Below are 19131 nucleotides of genomic sequence, written 5' to 3'. Positions count from 1 at the left end.
CCCAAACCCTTTAGAAACCACGTCGTTTCAGTTTTTTGTGGGTTAAAACTCTCTTTTCACTACGACGATCATAAGTTGCCAAACATCAAGAAAATCCTTACACTACATGGTTTTCAAAGGGTTTGCACACGAAACCAATGCATCGTCATTTAAGTAGTTTCCACCATGTTATACAATTGCGGAAGATCAGCTTTCCGGTGATGGAGATGATCGCAGGGATAAACTAAAGCCACAATTGTAAATTTGAGGATTCTAATTGGAACCAACGAAATTGTGGAAGTCATTCTGAGTATCAGGCCAAATTTCAGAGGTCAAATTGAAATTTAACTCAAAGATGCCTCATAAGAATAGTATCGTGTAGGCAGAATACAATTATAAATCAAGAAAACACTGTTGAGACCGTTAAATAGGAGACTAAAACAGAGGCTAAAATAATGCAAGCAAAAAACGAAAAAACCAGAGATCAACTAGATATAAAATTCTAATACACAACAGGGGAAGCCCGTTACTTTTCGGCTACCCAAACCAAACTAGAAATACACAAGGAACATAACGAAACGAGGGCCAATATGACAGCAACTAATTTAACATCAGGGAAATCATCAAAACTTAATCGTCAAAAGAACTTAGTGGCTACAAGGGAAGTGGTAAAACAAAGACTTCAATGTTTCCTTGTAACTATAATGGAGGACAGAAATAATATTTAGCATATTACAAAGGAAAACCAACGAGACTGAACATCAATTCTATGATGATGTTCAGAATGAACTCAAGAGTGATATCTAAATTGGCAAAAAAATCATGCCACAACCCATATGACACCATGTGATATGTAATCCAGCCACTGAAAATCAAAGCTGGGTCCAGCAATCCTCTATTTACCAAGGATGGACCTTATAGGATGCACACATCGACAGCATTAGCGACCCCAGTTGTTGTCCTGTGGAACTGGACGACTTTAAAGCAGCTGAAACTCCTGCAGTTGACAAACATCTGAATAATGTCTTGAATATTAAAGAAAACAAATGCCACAAACAAATTACCAAATCAATTCTACTGAATATTCAAGGATTTAAAGATAAATCAGAATAAGGAGAAGCACGAAATAATGTTACCCAGGAAAAAGCATGAATATCTTCTAATTAAAAGTTGAATCCACCAGGTGGCACAGCAGGACCATCAGAGCCACCAAAGTTGAACCCTGCTTGGGAACCATCCCCTGGAGGCATAGTCTCGTCATCTTCCTCCAACCAGTATGTTTCAAGAATCTTCACTGCCTTTTCATAGATCTCTGTGTTATCATGACTCTGGAGGTTCTCAATTTTCTCCAAACCCTCAGCATCGTCAATCATTTGGGCATACAGATTCACATCACCAGTATTGCCCATATTTTTATCAGCTTCACCCACCTTCAAGATGTTTTCAAGTCCTTCCAGACAAACAGTCACAATTCTAGGATCCGGACAGATGAGAAGATCACACAAGGGCTTGATGCACCCCTGGCTTACCAGGTACCTGTCAACCAGGGAAAATAATCATAACTTGATACTAAAAGTATCATAACACCACTATCAAATCAAGGGGATATTATGATCAAAAGCTACTCTTCATACTTGATTTGTTCGTGAGATCCACCAGATGTAGCATTTGATATAGCCCAAGCAGCCTCTTTCTTGATGTCAAACTCAGCATTTTGAAGCAGGCTGACCAAAGGACCAATTATATTAGACTCAATTACGGCCTGTAATAGAAAAATACAACAACAAAATGCTCAGAATTAGAAGAGGATTTTATGAACTTTAATTATTAGAACATGCAAGCAAAACAAAATAAAGAGAGGGGGGAGCATGCTATACCTGAATCTGCTGTTTATTACCAGCTGTGATGTTTGATATGGTCCAACAAGCTTCCTTCTTGATGCTTTTTTTATAAGTATTAGACAACAGATTAAGAAGGCAAGGAAGTGCTTGATGGTTGATGATAACCTATGGAGAAAAGAATCGCATTTGAAAAAACCCGAAAAAGTATTGACAAGAACATTTAATTACTGTAACACCAAGTTTAATTAGGCAATTATCATCAGAAACATGTTTAGGTTGAACACAGCAATGGAGTTTGAAAGAAAAATTACAAAACCCATTATCTTTCATTGTACTGAAGCTACATTTAATATAATCACCAAATCAATCTTTAAAAAAATTTGGAATTCAACTCAGCAATAATGTTGCAGTTTGATGCCTGTGACACGTCTGTGGGTGAATGAGAAAAAGAGCAAAGCAAGGAGTGGTAAGACAAACCAATCAATAATTGATAATCTAAGAAGCACACTACTGATGAATGAATAAGATGACTGATAATACTTTACCTAAAAATTCAAATTCAAATTTGAAAGGAACAAAAAAGGATAAAAAAAAGTCGATTTTAAAGTGTCAACATCAACAACAATATGACTTCTATATAGTGGAGAACGGGTGAAATGTTATACTACAGGATTAGTAATGTGGAAGAAGAGAGGAAGGGAAAAGGACATCACAATCAATTGTGAAAGGCATGCTGTGTCTATGTCCCAATATTCCTCAATGCAGAAAGGCATAGCGAGATACTGATCACAACAACAGAACCGTGACATGTTCTGGAATTTAATACCTGAGTTTGCATATCATCTCCAGTGACAATATTTCCAACAGTACGAAGAGCAGGAATTAGAACTGAAGGGGATGGGTGCCTGAACAAGATTATTTAAAATTAAAAAAAAAAGAAAAAAAGAAAAGAAAAGAGTAGTTAGAACTTGACAACAAATGGAATTGGGTTGTCAGGACACAAGCATTCAGGCATTTTTTTTTTTTTTCTGGAACAAAACTGCAGAGACATAAGTTTAGTACTCACATTAAAAGTTCAACTAGCCGGGGACAGACACCAGCTTCAATTACAGCTTGAATTTTGTCGTTTGTACCATCAGAAAGATATGAAAGTGCCCAACAAGCATCGGTCAAAACTTCTTCATCATTTGAATGGATAAGACTAGCAAGGGCAGGAAGTGCAGGTTTAACCTGTTTAAAGGGGGAAAAAAGAACAAAATATACGGCAAAGAATAAAACATAAGTAACTTCAGTTAAGTGGAATTGAGAAGTTTTGAAAACTAAAACTGGATAAACCATTGATGTAGCAAATGGCAGCCTCCCAAATAAATAATGACTTTGGCTGTTACTTGGCCGATACCAAGACAAAACATACAAGTGCAACAAAATTACATATTAGATAATCTACAGCCACTAACAAAGAAGAATGCTGGCACATCCTAGAAACATGATGATAGAATTGCATGAAATTGATTTTTAAGAGAACGGAGAAAAAGCTGAGGGACATTGCTCATCAGATCCAAAAACCAACTCTAACAAAGTAATAAAGTATTCTAGAAAATACAAGGACATTCTAATCAACAGGGTACATACATGTACATCTAGATCTCATTGTGATAAAGGACTGTACTAAAACAATTAAAAGGGCAAGTAAAGATATGATGCTACTTTTGGTTTCAATGGGGAAGAGAAAGAAGAGAAGGGTTTAAAGTATATAATGGACTAAGCTTTACACTTCAAGACCTCCATTTCTCTCCGAAACAAAAACTTGCAAACATACCTAAGGACCAGACAATCAATTTTCAAAAACTGATTATTCAGAAAGATTAAGCCATTAAATAAACTGTTTTTCACCTGATCAAAAGGAGGCTGTGGCTTGCCCCTGCAGAAGTTTGAAAGTGTCCAGGTAGCATTCCTAAGCATGGAAAGTTTGGCATGTTCATTCAATTGCGCCAACAGAGGAAGCAGAGCACCATGACTGAGTACAAGATCACGGCATCGGGGAGAATCCCCAGCAACATTTCCTAATGCCCACACTGCCTGGAAACCAAAAACAAGTGGTTAAATAAAAACTTTTAACAAAAGATACCATGGATAAATTTAGACACAATGCATTGCATCGCATTGTCTGCTACATATTAATAATAAATAATAACACTCAGCATTAAGAACTCTCCCACTTTCTTTGTATGCATGAGCACATACATAGCAACATTATACCTGCCACAAGTATCTCATCAAAATCCAAAGGGGAAGATGAACAACTGTATTTCATAATCATGATCCATATTTTTAATTTCACAAACTTAACAAAACCAACACATACACAAACAATGCATGTATATGTTCCCCAACGCTTAAAGGATGCAACAGCACAAAAAAGGTACCTGTTCACGGACGTCGTCACTGGGTGAAGCAAGGAGCCTTACAAAAATGGGGACAGCCCCATGATCAATTACCACCTTGGTGTTTTCAGATGTTCCAGAAGCTATATTTGTCAAAGCCCAAGCTGCCTCGAACTAACAACATGCAATGAACATAGTCAATGAAATATAGTAGAAGCTAGAAAGCATGTACATAACGATTGGCCATTTGTTTCTACAGGTCCACATTAGACCATGACGACACACTAATAACACATTTCATAATTCACATATACATTTGGGGGAAAAAATTACCTAAGAAAAGAAATGACATGCAAATTTTTAGTTTATTCAGATTTTAAAATAATTTTTAATATTGAAAATTAAAACATGAATCATCTTATTTAAATTTTTTTAAAATTTTTAATTATATACGCCATCTATGAAAATTGTAATTTTCAAACTTTAAAGTGTTCCAAGTGTTCTGCATCCATATGCCTAGCTACCTATACTTTCAAGTTAAAAGACTAATTAAAGAAAACAAGGCAGACAACAAACCTGCAACTGGGGGAAATCATCCCTCGAAAGAAATTCAACAAAGCGAGAAACGACACCAGCCTGTATAACCTCCTCAATCGGCGGACAGCGCTCTGGAACAAGAAAAGCACCCATCTAAGTGAACTAAACAAAACTACAAGAAATAAATGAGGTAGTAGTATAAACTATAAAGACCAAACATCTAACCAATCGAAAGCAACTTCCGGAACTGAGTAGTTGCTTCCAGCTGAAGGCTATTATCATCAGAATAAACACCTGCAACCATCGTAGGTAGGTGTTCCAACTGCACCACCATAAACTTTCAGTGTAAGCAAATTAACACAATCAACGCACTGTCATCAACATTCTTAATAAAACTACTGAAGTCTACTCGGTAAACATAAATATAACGAAATCAGAAGATCAATTCAACAATTCAAGTATCATGAGTGAACAGGTCAACCGAGCACACATCTAAGTAAACTAACGATACCCATTTTCGAGGGATAAAATAGGGAGAAAAATGATTATCATTATGAGCAGGAAAAAAGAGAGTACAGATTGTGGAAAATTTAAGAATTGACCTTCTTCTCTAGCACAGTGGATTGTGCCGAAGCGGGAATCTGCTGTGCTTGGAGACCCTCGCGCCGCTTCTTCTGTAAGCTCTCTTCCCTTCGGTTCTTCCTGATCTCCACCATGGTGTCTTCTCGCCGCCGGCGACCCTCCTCGGCATCGACAGCCACCTTGTAGCGGCTCCGGCGGACATCGGTCCTTGAGTTTCCGGTTGGGCGATACGACATCGTTTGGGAACAATCAAGAGAAGAGTGAACTGATGAGTAGGGTTTCTTGGAGAGTAGATAAATAGAATCGAAGAGATTTTGGGTTTTAGGCTTAAGCTATTGGAAGTTGGAAGTCTTGAAAAATAGGGTTTTTGCTATTGAAGAAATGGCAGGAAGCGGGAGCAGACTGGGTGTGTTTGGAAAGGAGAACAACTGGACAAGTATAACTTGGGTATAGGATGCACAAGCGTAAACAGCGTAGTGGCTTGTTGTCCGTGCCATTCATAAAATATTCATTCTATCAATCTATAATTGTTAATTAACATATAAATATAAAACAATCTACGTAATGTCTAATTGCAAATTTTTGAAAATCGAACTGCTTATTTGTTTCAACATCATAAATAATCGGTAAGTGCACCGAATTATATCAAATAACAAGTATAATTATCCGTGTCATATACGTGATAAAGATTGAAATTATAATTTTAAATTATTTTTTTAAAATTAATTTAAATTATAATAATTTGATTAATAAAAAAGTAACATGTTATGTATTATTTGTTTTTTTTAATTTAGTATTAATTAGATTAACTCTAAAATAGTTATTAATCGGTTTTAATAATCTACTTTCTTCAATAAATTAGACATATATATTGAATATGATCATAAATAATATAATAATAGTTAAATCCACTAATAAATATATTGGTTATTATCACACTATAAAACGAATTAAATATAAAGGCTAGTAGCACTTATAAATTTATAAAATCGCATTGTCTTTGATTCGCGTGTAAAGGTTTACTTATCAAATAAACTTAAAATATAAACAAAAAATATTTATAAATTGAACATACCATCACTTAAAAGAATAATGAAAAATAATCAACTTACCTTATTATCCATGAGAACCATTTCTATGAAAGTCGTCTTATTCTTGTCAAATTTATATAGAACTTTCCATAACCTTATATATTAATTTTGTTATATATATATATATATATATATATATATATATATATATATATATATATATTTCTTAATATATACATATACATAAATAATTTTATACATATACATAAATAAAAAAAATATGTGAATTATATTTTATTAAATTCTATAATATCAGTTATTAAAAATATCTAAATCACATATATTAATTATTTTTGTTATAATTATTTCGTTTTATATATATGATTATCTTTTATTCTACAATCGTGCAATAATTTTTTATTTTATATATATATATATATATATATATATATATATTCTTCAATTCCGGCTCCATTCATCGCATATTAACAGTTTTTTTTCTAATAGTAATGTTTTAATTTTTCGTTTTTCTTTTTTTACGTATCTTTCTTTTTTTTAAATAGTGATATTTTAATATTTTTTTCTTTTTTTAAATATATTTTTGTTAATAATTATATTACTAATTTGAAATATAAAATGAGAAAAAAGGTGATACATATATCCAAGAAAGAAAATAAACTTAAAAATCAGAAAAAAAATTATATTAAAAAATATAAAAAATATTATATTAAAAAAAATAGTCGTAATATATAAATTAAGTCAACAATTTAAATTTCTCTAAAACTAATTTAATCAAATACCAATATTAAAAATAAATTACTTAAATAATATTTAATCTATTCTACTCCTTAGACACGTATAGATTAGAGTCATTCTCATAACGACAATGAACTGAAACAACGTTGTAAGTTCAAACATTTAGAATTCATGCAAATTCGGACCATTCCTTTGTTCTTTGAAAACCTTCTGTATCCCTGATAGAGTTGAATCGAAATTTCTTTTATGGAAAAAGAGTTACGGAGATGGCTTTGATGTGTTGGAGACTAAAATCCAGAAGTCACTATTTATATTTGAGTGTCATACCCATTAAACTCGAAAGACCAAATAAAATAGTATCTCTGGTTTTATTTTCATTTAATTCTAAATCAAAAGTAATAATGACTTATTTAATTCAGCATTTATAATAATAAATGAGATTACCATTATATAAGTTATTTAATGTAAAATAGCTTAATTTACTATTATGATTAATATATGTATTGTCCATAAATAAATTAGGAAATAATAATTTCGTAACAAAATATTCATTCAATTTGAATTATAATTAATTGATTGATAGAAATTATAATAAATTGTATGATATTTAAATAATTAACCAAATTAATTATTTGATATAATTAATTTATTATAATAAAATGAATTTTATGAGTTAAAAGAAATAAATCGAAAAACACCATAAGAAACATGTTACGATAATTTTATCATTAAGTGCAGAAATTTAATTTTTACATAATAGAATAGATATTTACATATTATTATATTAAACACAGACTTAAAAAAATATACTAAATAAAATAAAAGCATCAATGGTAAAATATAACCCAAAAAAATCACTTAAATTAAAAAAGAACCTGTGATGAATTATAATAAATCTATATATGAGAAGTAAAAATAAAATAAACAATTAAAAATAAAGTAAAAAGAGCAATTAAAAAAATAAAAGAAGATAAAAAAGATAATGTGTGAAGTAGATAAAAAATGTATTATAATAGAAGATTAATATAATTAATAAATACACAGAATGAAAGAAAAAAATCAAAATACGATCTTATTAAAAAAATTCAAAAAAAATATTTTAAAAAAGAACCTATTAATCAAATTTTATAAAAATATTACAAAAAATTTAAATTATCTTTAAATAAAATAATAATACCCTTAAAAATTATTAATCAAAATAAATAAAAAAAAGAATTAATATAAAACAAAATCATAGAAAAATATTAGCAAAATTAAGATAAAAAAATACAAATATTTTACCTTAAGTACAAAATAGAGAGGGAGAAAAGGGATATATAAAATAATAAGATAATATTTTGAATTAATTGAGTTCATTTATTTCATTGCTTTATATATTATTTATTAAATAATTTAATATTTATTTCAGTCATATTAAATAATAAATTAGTTATAATTAATTTGGTTTAATGAATCAAACAAAATTTAAAATAATTTAATATTTACTCTAATTAAATTAAATATTTAAAGTTATGATTAATGTAATTTAATGAATCTAATAAAATATTAAATGATGAAATATTTATCCTAATCAAATAAAATTATATAATTAATTAGTTATAATTAATACAATTGAATGAATCAAATACATTAAATTGAAAAATAATTTAATTAATTTGTGTCTTAAGGACACATTTTAAAAATATTTATTTTTCAACAACTTTTATAAAAGATTTTTTTATAATATTTTTAACCTATGGTCTAAAGGCACAGTTATAATAACCCATTAAAAAGTACTTAATTAATTAATATAAATAATTAATATAATTAATTTAGTTCAATAAATTAAAAGAAATAAATGTGAAAGGAAGAGATAAAGAGAAAGTAAAATTATAAAAATGTATATTCATTAAAAAGTAATAAAAAAATCCCTTTTAGTTTTTTATTTATTAATTATTAATTTATTATAATTAATTTCACAACATTTATTATACATTATTCATCTTATAAATTAATACAATCAATTTATTGATATCAATTATCGATAATTAATTATAATTGATATAACTCTTTTCACTATACTTTCTAAATAAATAATTAAAAATGTATCTCAATTTTTTGTTAAAGTAAAATAAAATAAAATATATAAATTGAGGAGATATAAATATGAAAATTATAAATTTTATTAACAACTCAAATAAATTAGTACCATAAAATTAAATTTAATGTCTATTTTAAAAATAATTACTAACTTTTTATTCTTTTAATTATTAATAATTTAAATAAAATAATACCCTATAACTTATTTTGTTATTTATTTTAAGTAATTACTAACATAGTTGTTAGTAATACCCAAGTGTATATTATCAACGTACTTTTATCACGGGTATTTCAATCTTATCGTCATAGACATGTATAATGGGGCCACAACTAATGTGAAGACTCAAGGTGGTGTGACAGAGGAATTCCCTATTGGTATAGGATTGCACCAGGGATCATCCTTAAGTCCATACCTTTTCACATTAGTCTTGGAAGTACTCACAAAGCACATCCAAGAGCCTGTGTCATGGTGCATGCTTTTTGCCGATGATATCGTCCTTATGGGAGAGTCAAGGAAAGACCTAAATAAGAAGTTTGAGTTATGGAGAGAAACTTTAGAAGTGTATGGTCTACGCATAAGCCGTAGCAATACGAAATATATGGAATGTAAGTTCAGTTTGAGAAGGGAAAACCCCAATATAGAGGTGAAGATTGGAGAAAACATCCTACGAAAAGTTAAAAGTTTTAAGTATCTTGGGTGCATCATAGAGGATAATGGAGAGATTGAACAGGATGTAAATCATAAGATCCAAGCAGGTTGGTCAAAATGGCGGAGTGCATCTGATTTTATATGCGACAAAAAAGTGCCTCTAAAACTTAAAGGTAAATTCTATCGCACCGCTATAAGACCGGCTATGCTGTATGGTACGGAGTGTTGGGCGGCTAAAGGAGAGCACAAACATAAGCTGAGTGTGGCAGAGATGAAGATGTTGAGATGGATGAGTGGTCATACGCGATTGGATAAAATAAGAAATGAAGATATAAGTGATAGAGTTGGAGTAGCACCCATTGTGGAAAAGATGGTTGAATCGCGTCTCAGGTGGTTTGGACATGTGAGAAGAAGACCGATAGAACATCCAGTCAGGAGGGTGGATGAGATGGAAGATGGACAAAGGGCAAAAGGTAGAGGAAGACCTAAGAAGACCATCCATGAGGTGGTCAAATGAGATCTACATGTAAACGGTCTCTCTGTAGACATGATACATGACAGAGCACAATGGCGTCGTTTGATTCATGTAGCCGACCCCACTTAGTGGGACAAGGCTTTGTTGTTGTTGTTTGTTGTTGTTATTTCAATCTTATCGTCATTGCAATTTTGTACTGTCTTATTTTTTTTAATTGTTATTATGTTATTAGAATAGTTAAATAATATTAAACAAATTCTTTAAAAATAGAAATAGCGATGGAATCTTGAATAATTAATTTAATAGAATTAAATTTAAACAAATAAGATAATTCAATCAATTATATAAATAATATCATATTTATAAATATTAATATTGAAAATAGTCTCACTAATGTAAATGATCAATACAATAATTATATGAAAAAACAATTAATTACATAATTGTATAATTTTTAAGATCCTATATAGTTGAATCTAACGGACAAATAAAAAAATATCTATATGATAATGTCCTAGTATTTTAGCATACTATAAATCATATTATAATTTTAAGTCAACTCCTTAAACACATTATAACATAAACCATCAAAAAAGATATACCAAATTAACGAATATCACATGGGTCACAACATACACTCTAAATTGTCACCATATTTCAAATAAAAAGAGCATCAATACAGAGAAATCAATGAATATATATAACTAAAATAAAGAGCAACAAAGTGACACAAAAAAAAGAGAATCAATAAAAACATTAACATATAAACCACATACACAAATAATGTATATATTAATTGTGAATTACAAAATAAAAGACAATAAATATATATATATATATATATATATATATATATATATATATGAATTGAAGTACATATGATAAAATAGAATATTATAAAACAAAATTATAGTAAGATTATTTAAAAATAACATAAAAATGACATATTTTTTTATTAATAAGAAGTTAAAAGAAAAAAAGTGTGCGCCTAATAATAAGCAATTAAAATAAACAATTTTTTTTAAAAAATATAAAAAATGAAATGTTTAAATAAAGATAAAAGAAACAAAAATTCAATAAATTACAAAAATTGTACTTAAACACGAGAGAGAGAGAAGAGGAGAGAGGGAGGGAGGGAGAGAGAGAGAGAGAAAAGAAAAAAAATGAGTAAAAAAATATTTGATCTGGTATAAATAGATGGTATTGAGAAAAATAAACTAATTAAATTAATTCATATATTTCGTTATCATATTTATTATTTATTACATAATTCGATATTTACTCCAATCAAATCAAATAATTAATATAATTAACTAAATTAATTAATTGATATAATTAATTATAATTAATCAATTCATATAAATTATAATAAATGGTGAAATTTGAATGTCTAATCAAATTAATTATAATTGATTTGCTTTAACGAATTAAATGAAATAAATAAAAAAACACCTTAAGAGCATGCCACATCAGTTCTGTTATTAAGTGAAAAAATCTGATTTTTATATAATAGAATAGATAAAATAGATAGATAATAAAGATATTTTCTTAAATTAGTATAATTATGCATTATTCATTAAATATTAATTATAATATTGTAATATAATTAAAATGACTAAAAATATTTAAAATCAATGTGCGTTATTAATATAAGATTTGATCATTTTATGATTAGAATCAAATATTCTTATCATGATTACCACGATCAGTGCCATTATTATATCATTATCATATATTATTATTATTATTATTATTATTATTATTATTATTATTATTATTAAAATGATTAAAAGTATTTTTAATTGATAATTGATAAGTAGTTTAGTAATGCATTAAATATTGATTTGATATAATTATAATGAAGATATGTTCCTAAATTAGTATAATTATGTATTATTCATTAAATATTAATTATAATAAAGATATTTTTTATAAAATAATTTAGAATAGAGAAAAGTGCATTCATTTTGGAAGGAAAACAGAGTCACGGGGAATCGACACCTCACCATTATTAGTTGGGAAAAAAATCCAATTTTAGTATATTAAATAGATATTATAAATGCACCAAATTATATGAAGTAATATCATAGAAATGAATTATTATTTTTATGATAATTAACAAACTAAGTAAGTAATAGTCAATTGATTATTCTAATTAAACATTCAAAATTAAGAATTTCAAAAGTAATTGCATAAAAACAATGAATTGAATAAAAGTAAGTTGTAAGTAATTAAAAAAGAAATATAATTCAAAAAAGTTAAGATTTCAAGAATATTGAAACTTCTGAAAAAATATTTTTCATTTTTCACCTCAATCAACCAATTATATATCTATAGCAAATCATAAGTAATTAAACTCTAATTTCTTAGTAATTCAATTTATCTATTCTTAATCAATTATCAATTCCTTAATTAATTAATTGTGACAAGAGGTTAAGAACATTTACAGATTTAAAAACCACACAACTCTCAAGAACCAAACTAAGTTGATTCGATGTCACTTATCAATTCGTACTTCTTTTTATCCTAACTCCAGATCTTTCCTCTTTCTTCTTTCTTAATTTAGAGATTGATGTGATAGAAAAGAAACAGGGAAGAAAGAGAAGAGAGATTTTTGTTTGTTCGGTGGAAGTGAAAGAAGATTAAAATGCATTGAAGTTTAATTTTAGGAGTGTGAGATTTGGTTATGAATTACCAGGTTGGGCTTGAAATAGACATGGGCTCACTTTCTTTCTTTTCTCTCATATGGTTCAGCAACTTATAATGAAACAACATTTGGTTATGTTCAATATGATAATAAGCCAATGTGCATATGGGCTTGAAACTGTCCAATAAGATCAATTCTGCACACTTAAACAAAATATATCACACACCAATTTGACATTAATCTAGTAATGTTTGGTCATCATTTTAATCATGGTTTAATTCATTAAACTCAACACCTTTTATACTAAAATCTAAAATAAAAACTAAGCAGTAAATGCAAACTTAAAAGCAAAACCCAATCAAATCTTCCACAAATAATCTTCAAATCTTCTTAGTGATTGAGGTCCATCACTTAATGATTCAATCTTTAACTTGGTTATTCAATATGGACTTGAGGAGAGTCTTCTTTAAGTGTGTGATATTAGGCCTTTCTAGGCATGTGGCACGCCTATCCACTGGCGTGTTGCACACCTCTTCTCAAGCTTTGGTGGCCTTCTAGAATTCTGTCCTAACGTGCCATGCCTTGCGCATGGTGTGTAGCACGCCACAACTTTCTTCTTCCCTGGGAACTCCAACCATGGCGTGTGGCACGCCCTATGCATGGCATGTTGCACACCAGCTTTTGGCATTATGGAGGTCTTGAAGGTCTGCCAAAATGGCACACACTTGTATATGGCGTGTGTGGCATTCCCAACCTTGAAGTGGGGTCATGTGTACGCATGGGAGATGCGTAGGCATGATTGGGCAAAATTTTTCATTTGTGCGTACGCATGATCCATCAAACTTTCAAGCTTTGTGCGTATACATGGGGATGCGTATGCATGATTCAGCAAACTTTAGGTCTTGTGCGTACGTATGAGAGATGCGTATGCACGACTACCCCTTCGAAGGCATGCTAAAATAACACACCCCTTCATCTTGCTGTGTTACACGCCACAGTTCTTGGCCTCCTGGAGCATGTTTTATGGGCGTGTGACATGCCTTGGCCTTGGCATGTTACACTCCCACTTTTATGCACATACACCATGAACTATTAGATATCATTGGAAAGCTCTGGATGTTAGCTTTCTAACGCTGCTAGAAGAGCTTCATTTAGACCTCTATAACTCAAGCTATGTTCGTTAGAGTAGGAAGAGGTCAAGGTTGCACGCCCACTTTGTCCACAAAATTACTCCCTGGACTTTTGGCCTAACATGCCACGCCCACATTTTGGTGTATGGCACACCAAGGCTCTGTTTTTGGTTGCCTGGACATATGGCATGCCCTCTCTTTTGGCATGTTGCACGCCATCTCCTCTGCTTCCTTATATGGGCATGTTGCACACCCTCCTTTCTAATGTGTTGCACGCCAATTTTTTACCTCCTGAGGGATGCTTTTTTGGTTGCTTTTCTTTGCTTGTGCTCTGCTTCTCTTTTGCTATCATTCTCCTACAATTAACAAGAAATTAAAGCATTCAAAGTACTAATAAAATATCATATAAAAGCACATGGTTATCAAGCAAAAAAGTCATCCATTTCACTCAAAAAATATCCAAGAAAAATACATAAGATAAGATGCTCATGCATCATTATTAAATTGTTTTAGTTATTGATTTACTAATTTAAAAGTTTAGTCGATTCAACTGGAATCATGTTATAATAAAATAGTATGTAAAGTTATAAATAGATATAAAAAAATATAAATATATGTTAATATAAATTTTAAAAATACATGAATTTAAAGTACAAAACCAACTAAAATTTTATAATCTCGAATAAATATAATATAATAGTTAAAAAAATAAAATAATCAAATCTCAAGATTATATATGTATAACATTCATGATATTATATATTTATGTTATAGAATAATAAAAAATAACCAAATAAAAAAAATTAATAGTTTAGTTATATCTTAATTCATAAGTTCTTTTTATTCGAAAAATAAATGCATTTTATATATTTTAATTTTTATATATACTTAATTTAAATATATTATTTTTGGTATTATTATATATATTATATTATAATATTAAAGATAAGAAAAAGTTAAGTAAAATTTATTAATTTTATTGAGCTTAAATCTATAAGTTATTAGAAAGAAAATTAAATACAATATATTATAAACAAGGAAAAAATAGAATAATATATTAATTATTAGTAGATAGATTAATTTTTATGCACATTAAAATTATATAACATATAGATAGGATCATTTATCAGAATAAATAGATTGGCATTCAATTTTATACAAATATTCGATTTGGATTTTCAATACATGCGTGTCTTATTCGTATTTTATGTAAACCGTATCTTACAAAATCGATTTAAGCATATATAAATAAATTGATGCACCCTAATATGAAATAAGTGAATAGCATAAAAGAAAGTAAATTACACCCTATTATGATTTAGGCTTTGATTCTATACTATAATAAATCATAGTAGGCTGCTTCAAATTGAAGAAAAGTGTCATATAATATAATTCATAACTTTTATCTACGATTTACACGTTTATTATATTTTGAGTTAGTGCAAATTGATTTAGCAAGGCGGCATGTCCTATAAATACATACACAACATTTGGTATTGTATAGAGTGGCAAACACAATTAACTAGTTCTTATATACTATAAAGGAAAGATTAAGTAAAAAGCACGAGATGGAATAAAATTTATTAATAAATATCTAATGAGTGTCTTTATCCGACAATTAATTAGTTCTGCAGAGCTACCAAGAGCTTCTACCTCAATGCCTATAGTTGCCTCTAGTTTGGTGCTTTTAATTACACCAAAACTAGCATTAGTGGCATCTCCATTTTATGCGGTTAACTTAAACCGTGATAATGATAATTGTAACACCCTAACCACCAAAACTCACGCTTCCGGCTACGCTATTCTGATAGTTCGGACATTACGACAATTTTTATACTATTTAATACTAAAATATGAGCCTGTTTAAAACTTTAAAATTGCAATACCGCTCCAAAATACTTTTACTATGCAACGTACATCCATACATAGAATACAACTTACAAAATCTCTCAAAGAGTACATACATATGTATATATATATTAAATAGTTTTACAAATATCAACCAATATAATTTCTATCCCTCTTACAGAATGTATAAAGATAAAGGCGAGGAAAAAATAATAGCTAAGATAATACAAAAATATCGAATAAACAGAAAATAAACATAACTCTTTTGAAGCTCCGTCATCCATATCCTAAAAGGGTATAACCTGTAGAGGAGTGAGAAAGTCGTCCTCACTTGTTCTCACTATAAGATTACAGAAATTGCTATAACAAGATACGTAAAATAAAAATCATTCTTAGAGTACAGTGATCATTGCCCGTCTCATGAGTCCTTTCAAAAATCTTGGGTACACATTCGAAATCCAGAAAATTCCTTTTTGAAGACTTGGTAATTTCTCAAATAATTTAAAACAAAACATTTTTCCTTTCTTGTAGAATCTAAAAAGTTTTTTCTAGACAGTATGAATGACCAACATGTCCCAAACATAGGTTCAATTAAGTCTATGCTATAAGAGTTTGATTTTTCATACTTTTCTAGACCACAACTACGAAAGCAGTTACCTACACGGTATAAATAACCATCCCGTTCCAAGCATAGGTTCATTAAGTCTATGCTGAACCGGTCATATACTTTATACAAAACTAGAACCCGATATACCAATCACGGCCTCAAGCCCATCCAATCCAACACGGCCCCCGGCCCAAATAACTCAATCATCAACCAATTCATCACAAACCAACCAATCAAACACAATCACAAATAATGTAGTTCAAACACAATCAATAGCAATTACATCAAATATAGCCGTTAGCAATTAACATAAGTATTCAATTAGGCAAACCAATTACAATATGCACACCTAAACAATGTCACATAAATGCAAATGATGAATATCTGTGCTACTGGTTGTGATATCACATTGTCGGTTCAACTGCCAACCCGACACATCTCCATGGAGATGATGCCCTTCGAAATCATGGTGTGGAAACCCCCGAGATATAGTCCTCAGATCACTATCCAGGGTTTTGTGCCTGTACGCTCTGATGATCCGAAGGGATGCGAGCGGGATCTATTGCCACCGACCTTACATCTAAGCGCAAGTGGGATGAACCACCGCCCTTACGCCATCGCCGCTACCTCGACAGGCGTGATCCAACCATAGCCCCTGCCAGACGCATAGCGTCTCATAATCTCAATATCTTACTTCAAAATCATTCTTGGCCCATTTACTGTTAAATAACAACCGTATTCAATTTACATCTTGCCAAGAATCACTTTTCAAAACTGAGCCACTTTCCACGTCTTTCCAACACTTCCAAACAATCTCAAAACCATGCCAAATTCAAAATCATCTTTCGAAAGACTCAAAATCATTCATTTTCTAAATAAAGATTTTGGTCATAAAATCCCTCAGTGGAGTCTCAAGACTTCAGGGGAGAATAACCTAACTCATTTTTTAAATTCATTGAAAACTTCCAAAATCTTAACTTCTTGATTTAAATAAATAAAATTGAATTTAAACCAAAACCAAGTCATGTGTCCAGATATTCCGAACCAATTTCAAAACCAACTTACTTAGACCAAAACCAAGTCATTTAAATTGAAAATCAATTTCAGTTTCATTCTTAAATCTGTTTCCAAAAGCTCGGGAACTGTTTCAGTTTTACTAAATCAAAGTTCAAGATAATACTTCAAACTTTTTCCAAAATGTCGTAAAGTGAAATAGATTAATTGAAAACCAGGTTTCTTTTATATCCATTAAAACCCCTCCAGATTTGTTTAGTTAAATCAAATTCCAAAACATAAAAATTTTCATATTTAAATTGATTCTTAAGGCATAATTCCTTTCTTAATAATGACATCCAAAATATAAAAATTTCTTAATAAGGCAAGTTCAAACATAATTTATTTATCAAACATTTAATTCAAAGTATAATTCATTATTTTCAAAACAACGTTTCAATCAAAATCTCAGATTTTATAGAAATTTCGGCAGCATCTCCCATAAAACTTGGACTTTGCCACCCTTTTCGGGTCCCAACCAAACTAATCCTCAACTCTTTTTACAAGGGAATCAAGACCAAATCAATTTCCAGTAAGAGAAATTCAGACTTTAATTACTAAAATCCTTTCAATTCAAAATAACCAGAAACCTCTATTTTGAACAAAATCATGCATTATTTCAATCAAACCAGTAATCATATTCATCCAATACAAATCAGACAATTCATAAGACTTACAAATCACCAGAATTGCATTTCGCACATCATATCTATTTATAATAATTCCAATTTAAAATAAATTAGTTTGTATAAAAATCCTATACCTCAAAACGCAAAACCATAGCACAAACGCCTCACTGAGTTCTTTTTGCCTTAACTCGAAATCACCGGCAACCAAAACCTTGACTCCAAGCCACTTTCGCAATAACCATAGCAACACTAATCACAATATACAATAATCAGGACTCAACCCCACATTATCAAAACTCATATTCATTAACCAAACACAACAGAATACTAATGCGAGGTTTTTCAAAACATAAATACTTACTGAACTGGTGAAACGAAGTAGCCACAAACTCCAAGCACGTCACGCAAACATCGATACACAACCCTACGAATGATAATGCCACAACACCTCAGCCTAAATTATTAGAACAATAATCTAAAGGACTTTCAAATCGAAAACACTTACCAAAACGAGAAAGGAACGATTGAACCGAAACAGCAACGGTCTCCGAGCCAGTTCGGCGACAGCCTGGCAGCTGATGCACGAAATTAATATCTCAATATCAAAGTCAAGATTTCTTACGATTTCGCACAACTAACCAGCAAGTGCATTGGGTCGTCCAAGTAATACCTTACGTGAGTAAGGGTCGATCCCACAGAGATTATTGGTTTGAAGCAAGCTATGTTTATTTTATTATTCTTAGTCAGAATATCAATCAAAATTATCAATGGGAATTATTAGATTGGAAAAATAAAAGAGAATAAAATCGTTACTTGTTGTGCAGTAATGGGGAATATGTTGGAGTTTTGGAGATGCTTTGTCCTCTGAATTTCTGCAATGTAATATTCAACTCAATTGTTTGTA

General features: G+C 30.1%; 1 protein-coding gene across 1 annotated transcript; it reads right to left on the bottom strand.

The window, feature by feature from the left end:
* Positions 1-446: 446 nt before the first annotated feature.
* Positions 447-5791, bottom strand: LOC130949657 (importin subunit alpha-2-like). Its single transcript, XM_057878316.1, has 11 exons — positions 5344-5791; positions 4967-5063; positions 4781-4872; positions 4247-4378; positions 3714-3899; positions 2887-3050; positions 2647-2725; positions 1857-1985; positions 1614-1741; positions 1116-1515; positions 447-976 (listed from the first exon to the last, which is right to left on the bottom strand). Exons 1-10 carry the CDS (start codon positions 5557-5559, stop codon positions 1143-1145), a joined length of 1596 nt encoding a protein of 531 aa, XP_057734299.1. The 5' UTR covers positions 5560-5791; the 3' UTR covers positions 447-976; positions 1116-1142.
* Positions 5792-19131: the final 13340 nt, after the last annotated feature.

This window comes from Arachis stenosperma, chromosome 9 (assembly GCF_014773155.1).
Source record: "Arachis stenosperma cultivar V10309 chromosome 9, arast.V10309.gnm1.PFL2, whole genome shotgun sequence".
NCBI classification, from domain to species: Eukaryota; Viridiplantae; Streptophyta; class Magnoliopsida; order Fabales; family Fabaceae; genus Arachis; species Arachis stenosperma.
Note: the sequence above shows the minus strand (reverse complement) of the source record. Positions and strands in the feature narration are given on the sequence as shown.

Excerpts from the sequence above, each read along its gene's own strand:
- LOC130949657 (XM_057878316.1), bottom strand. The coding sequence starts at position 5,559 with ATGTCGTATCGCCCAACCGGAAACTCAAGGACCGATGTCCGCCGGAGC. Across the intron at positions 4,379-4,780 it reads ATGATTTCCCCCAGTTGCAG|TTCGAGGCAGCTTGGGCTTT; the intron begins GTTTGTTGTCTG and ends GCATGTTGTTAG. Across the intron at positions 3,051-3,713 it reads CACAGCCTCCTTTTGATCAG|GTTAAACCTGCACTTCCTGC; the intron begins GTGAAAAACAGT and ends CCCTTTAAACAG.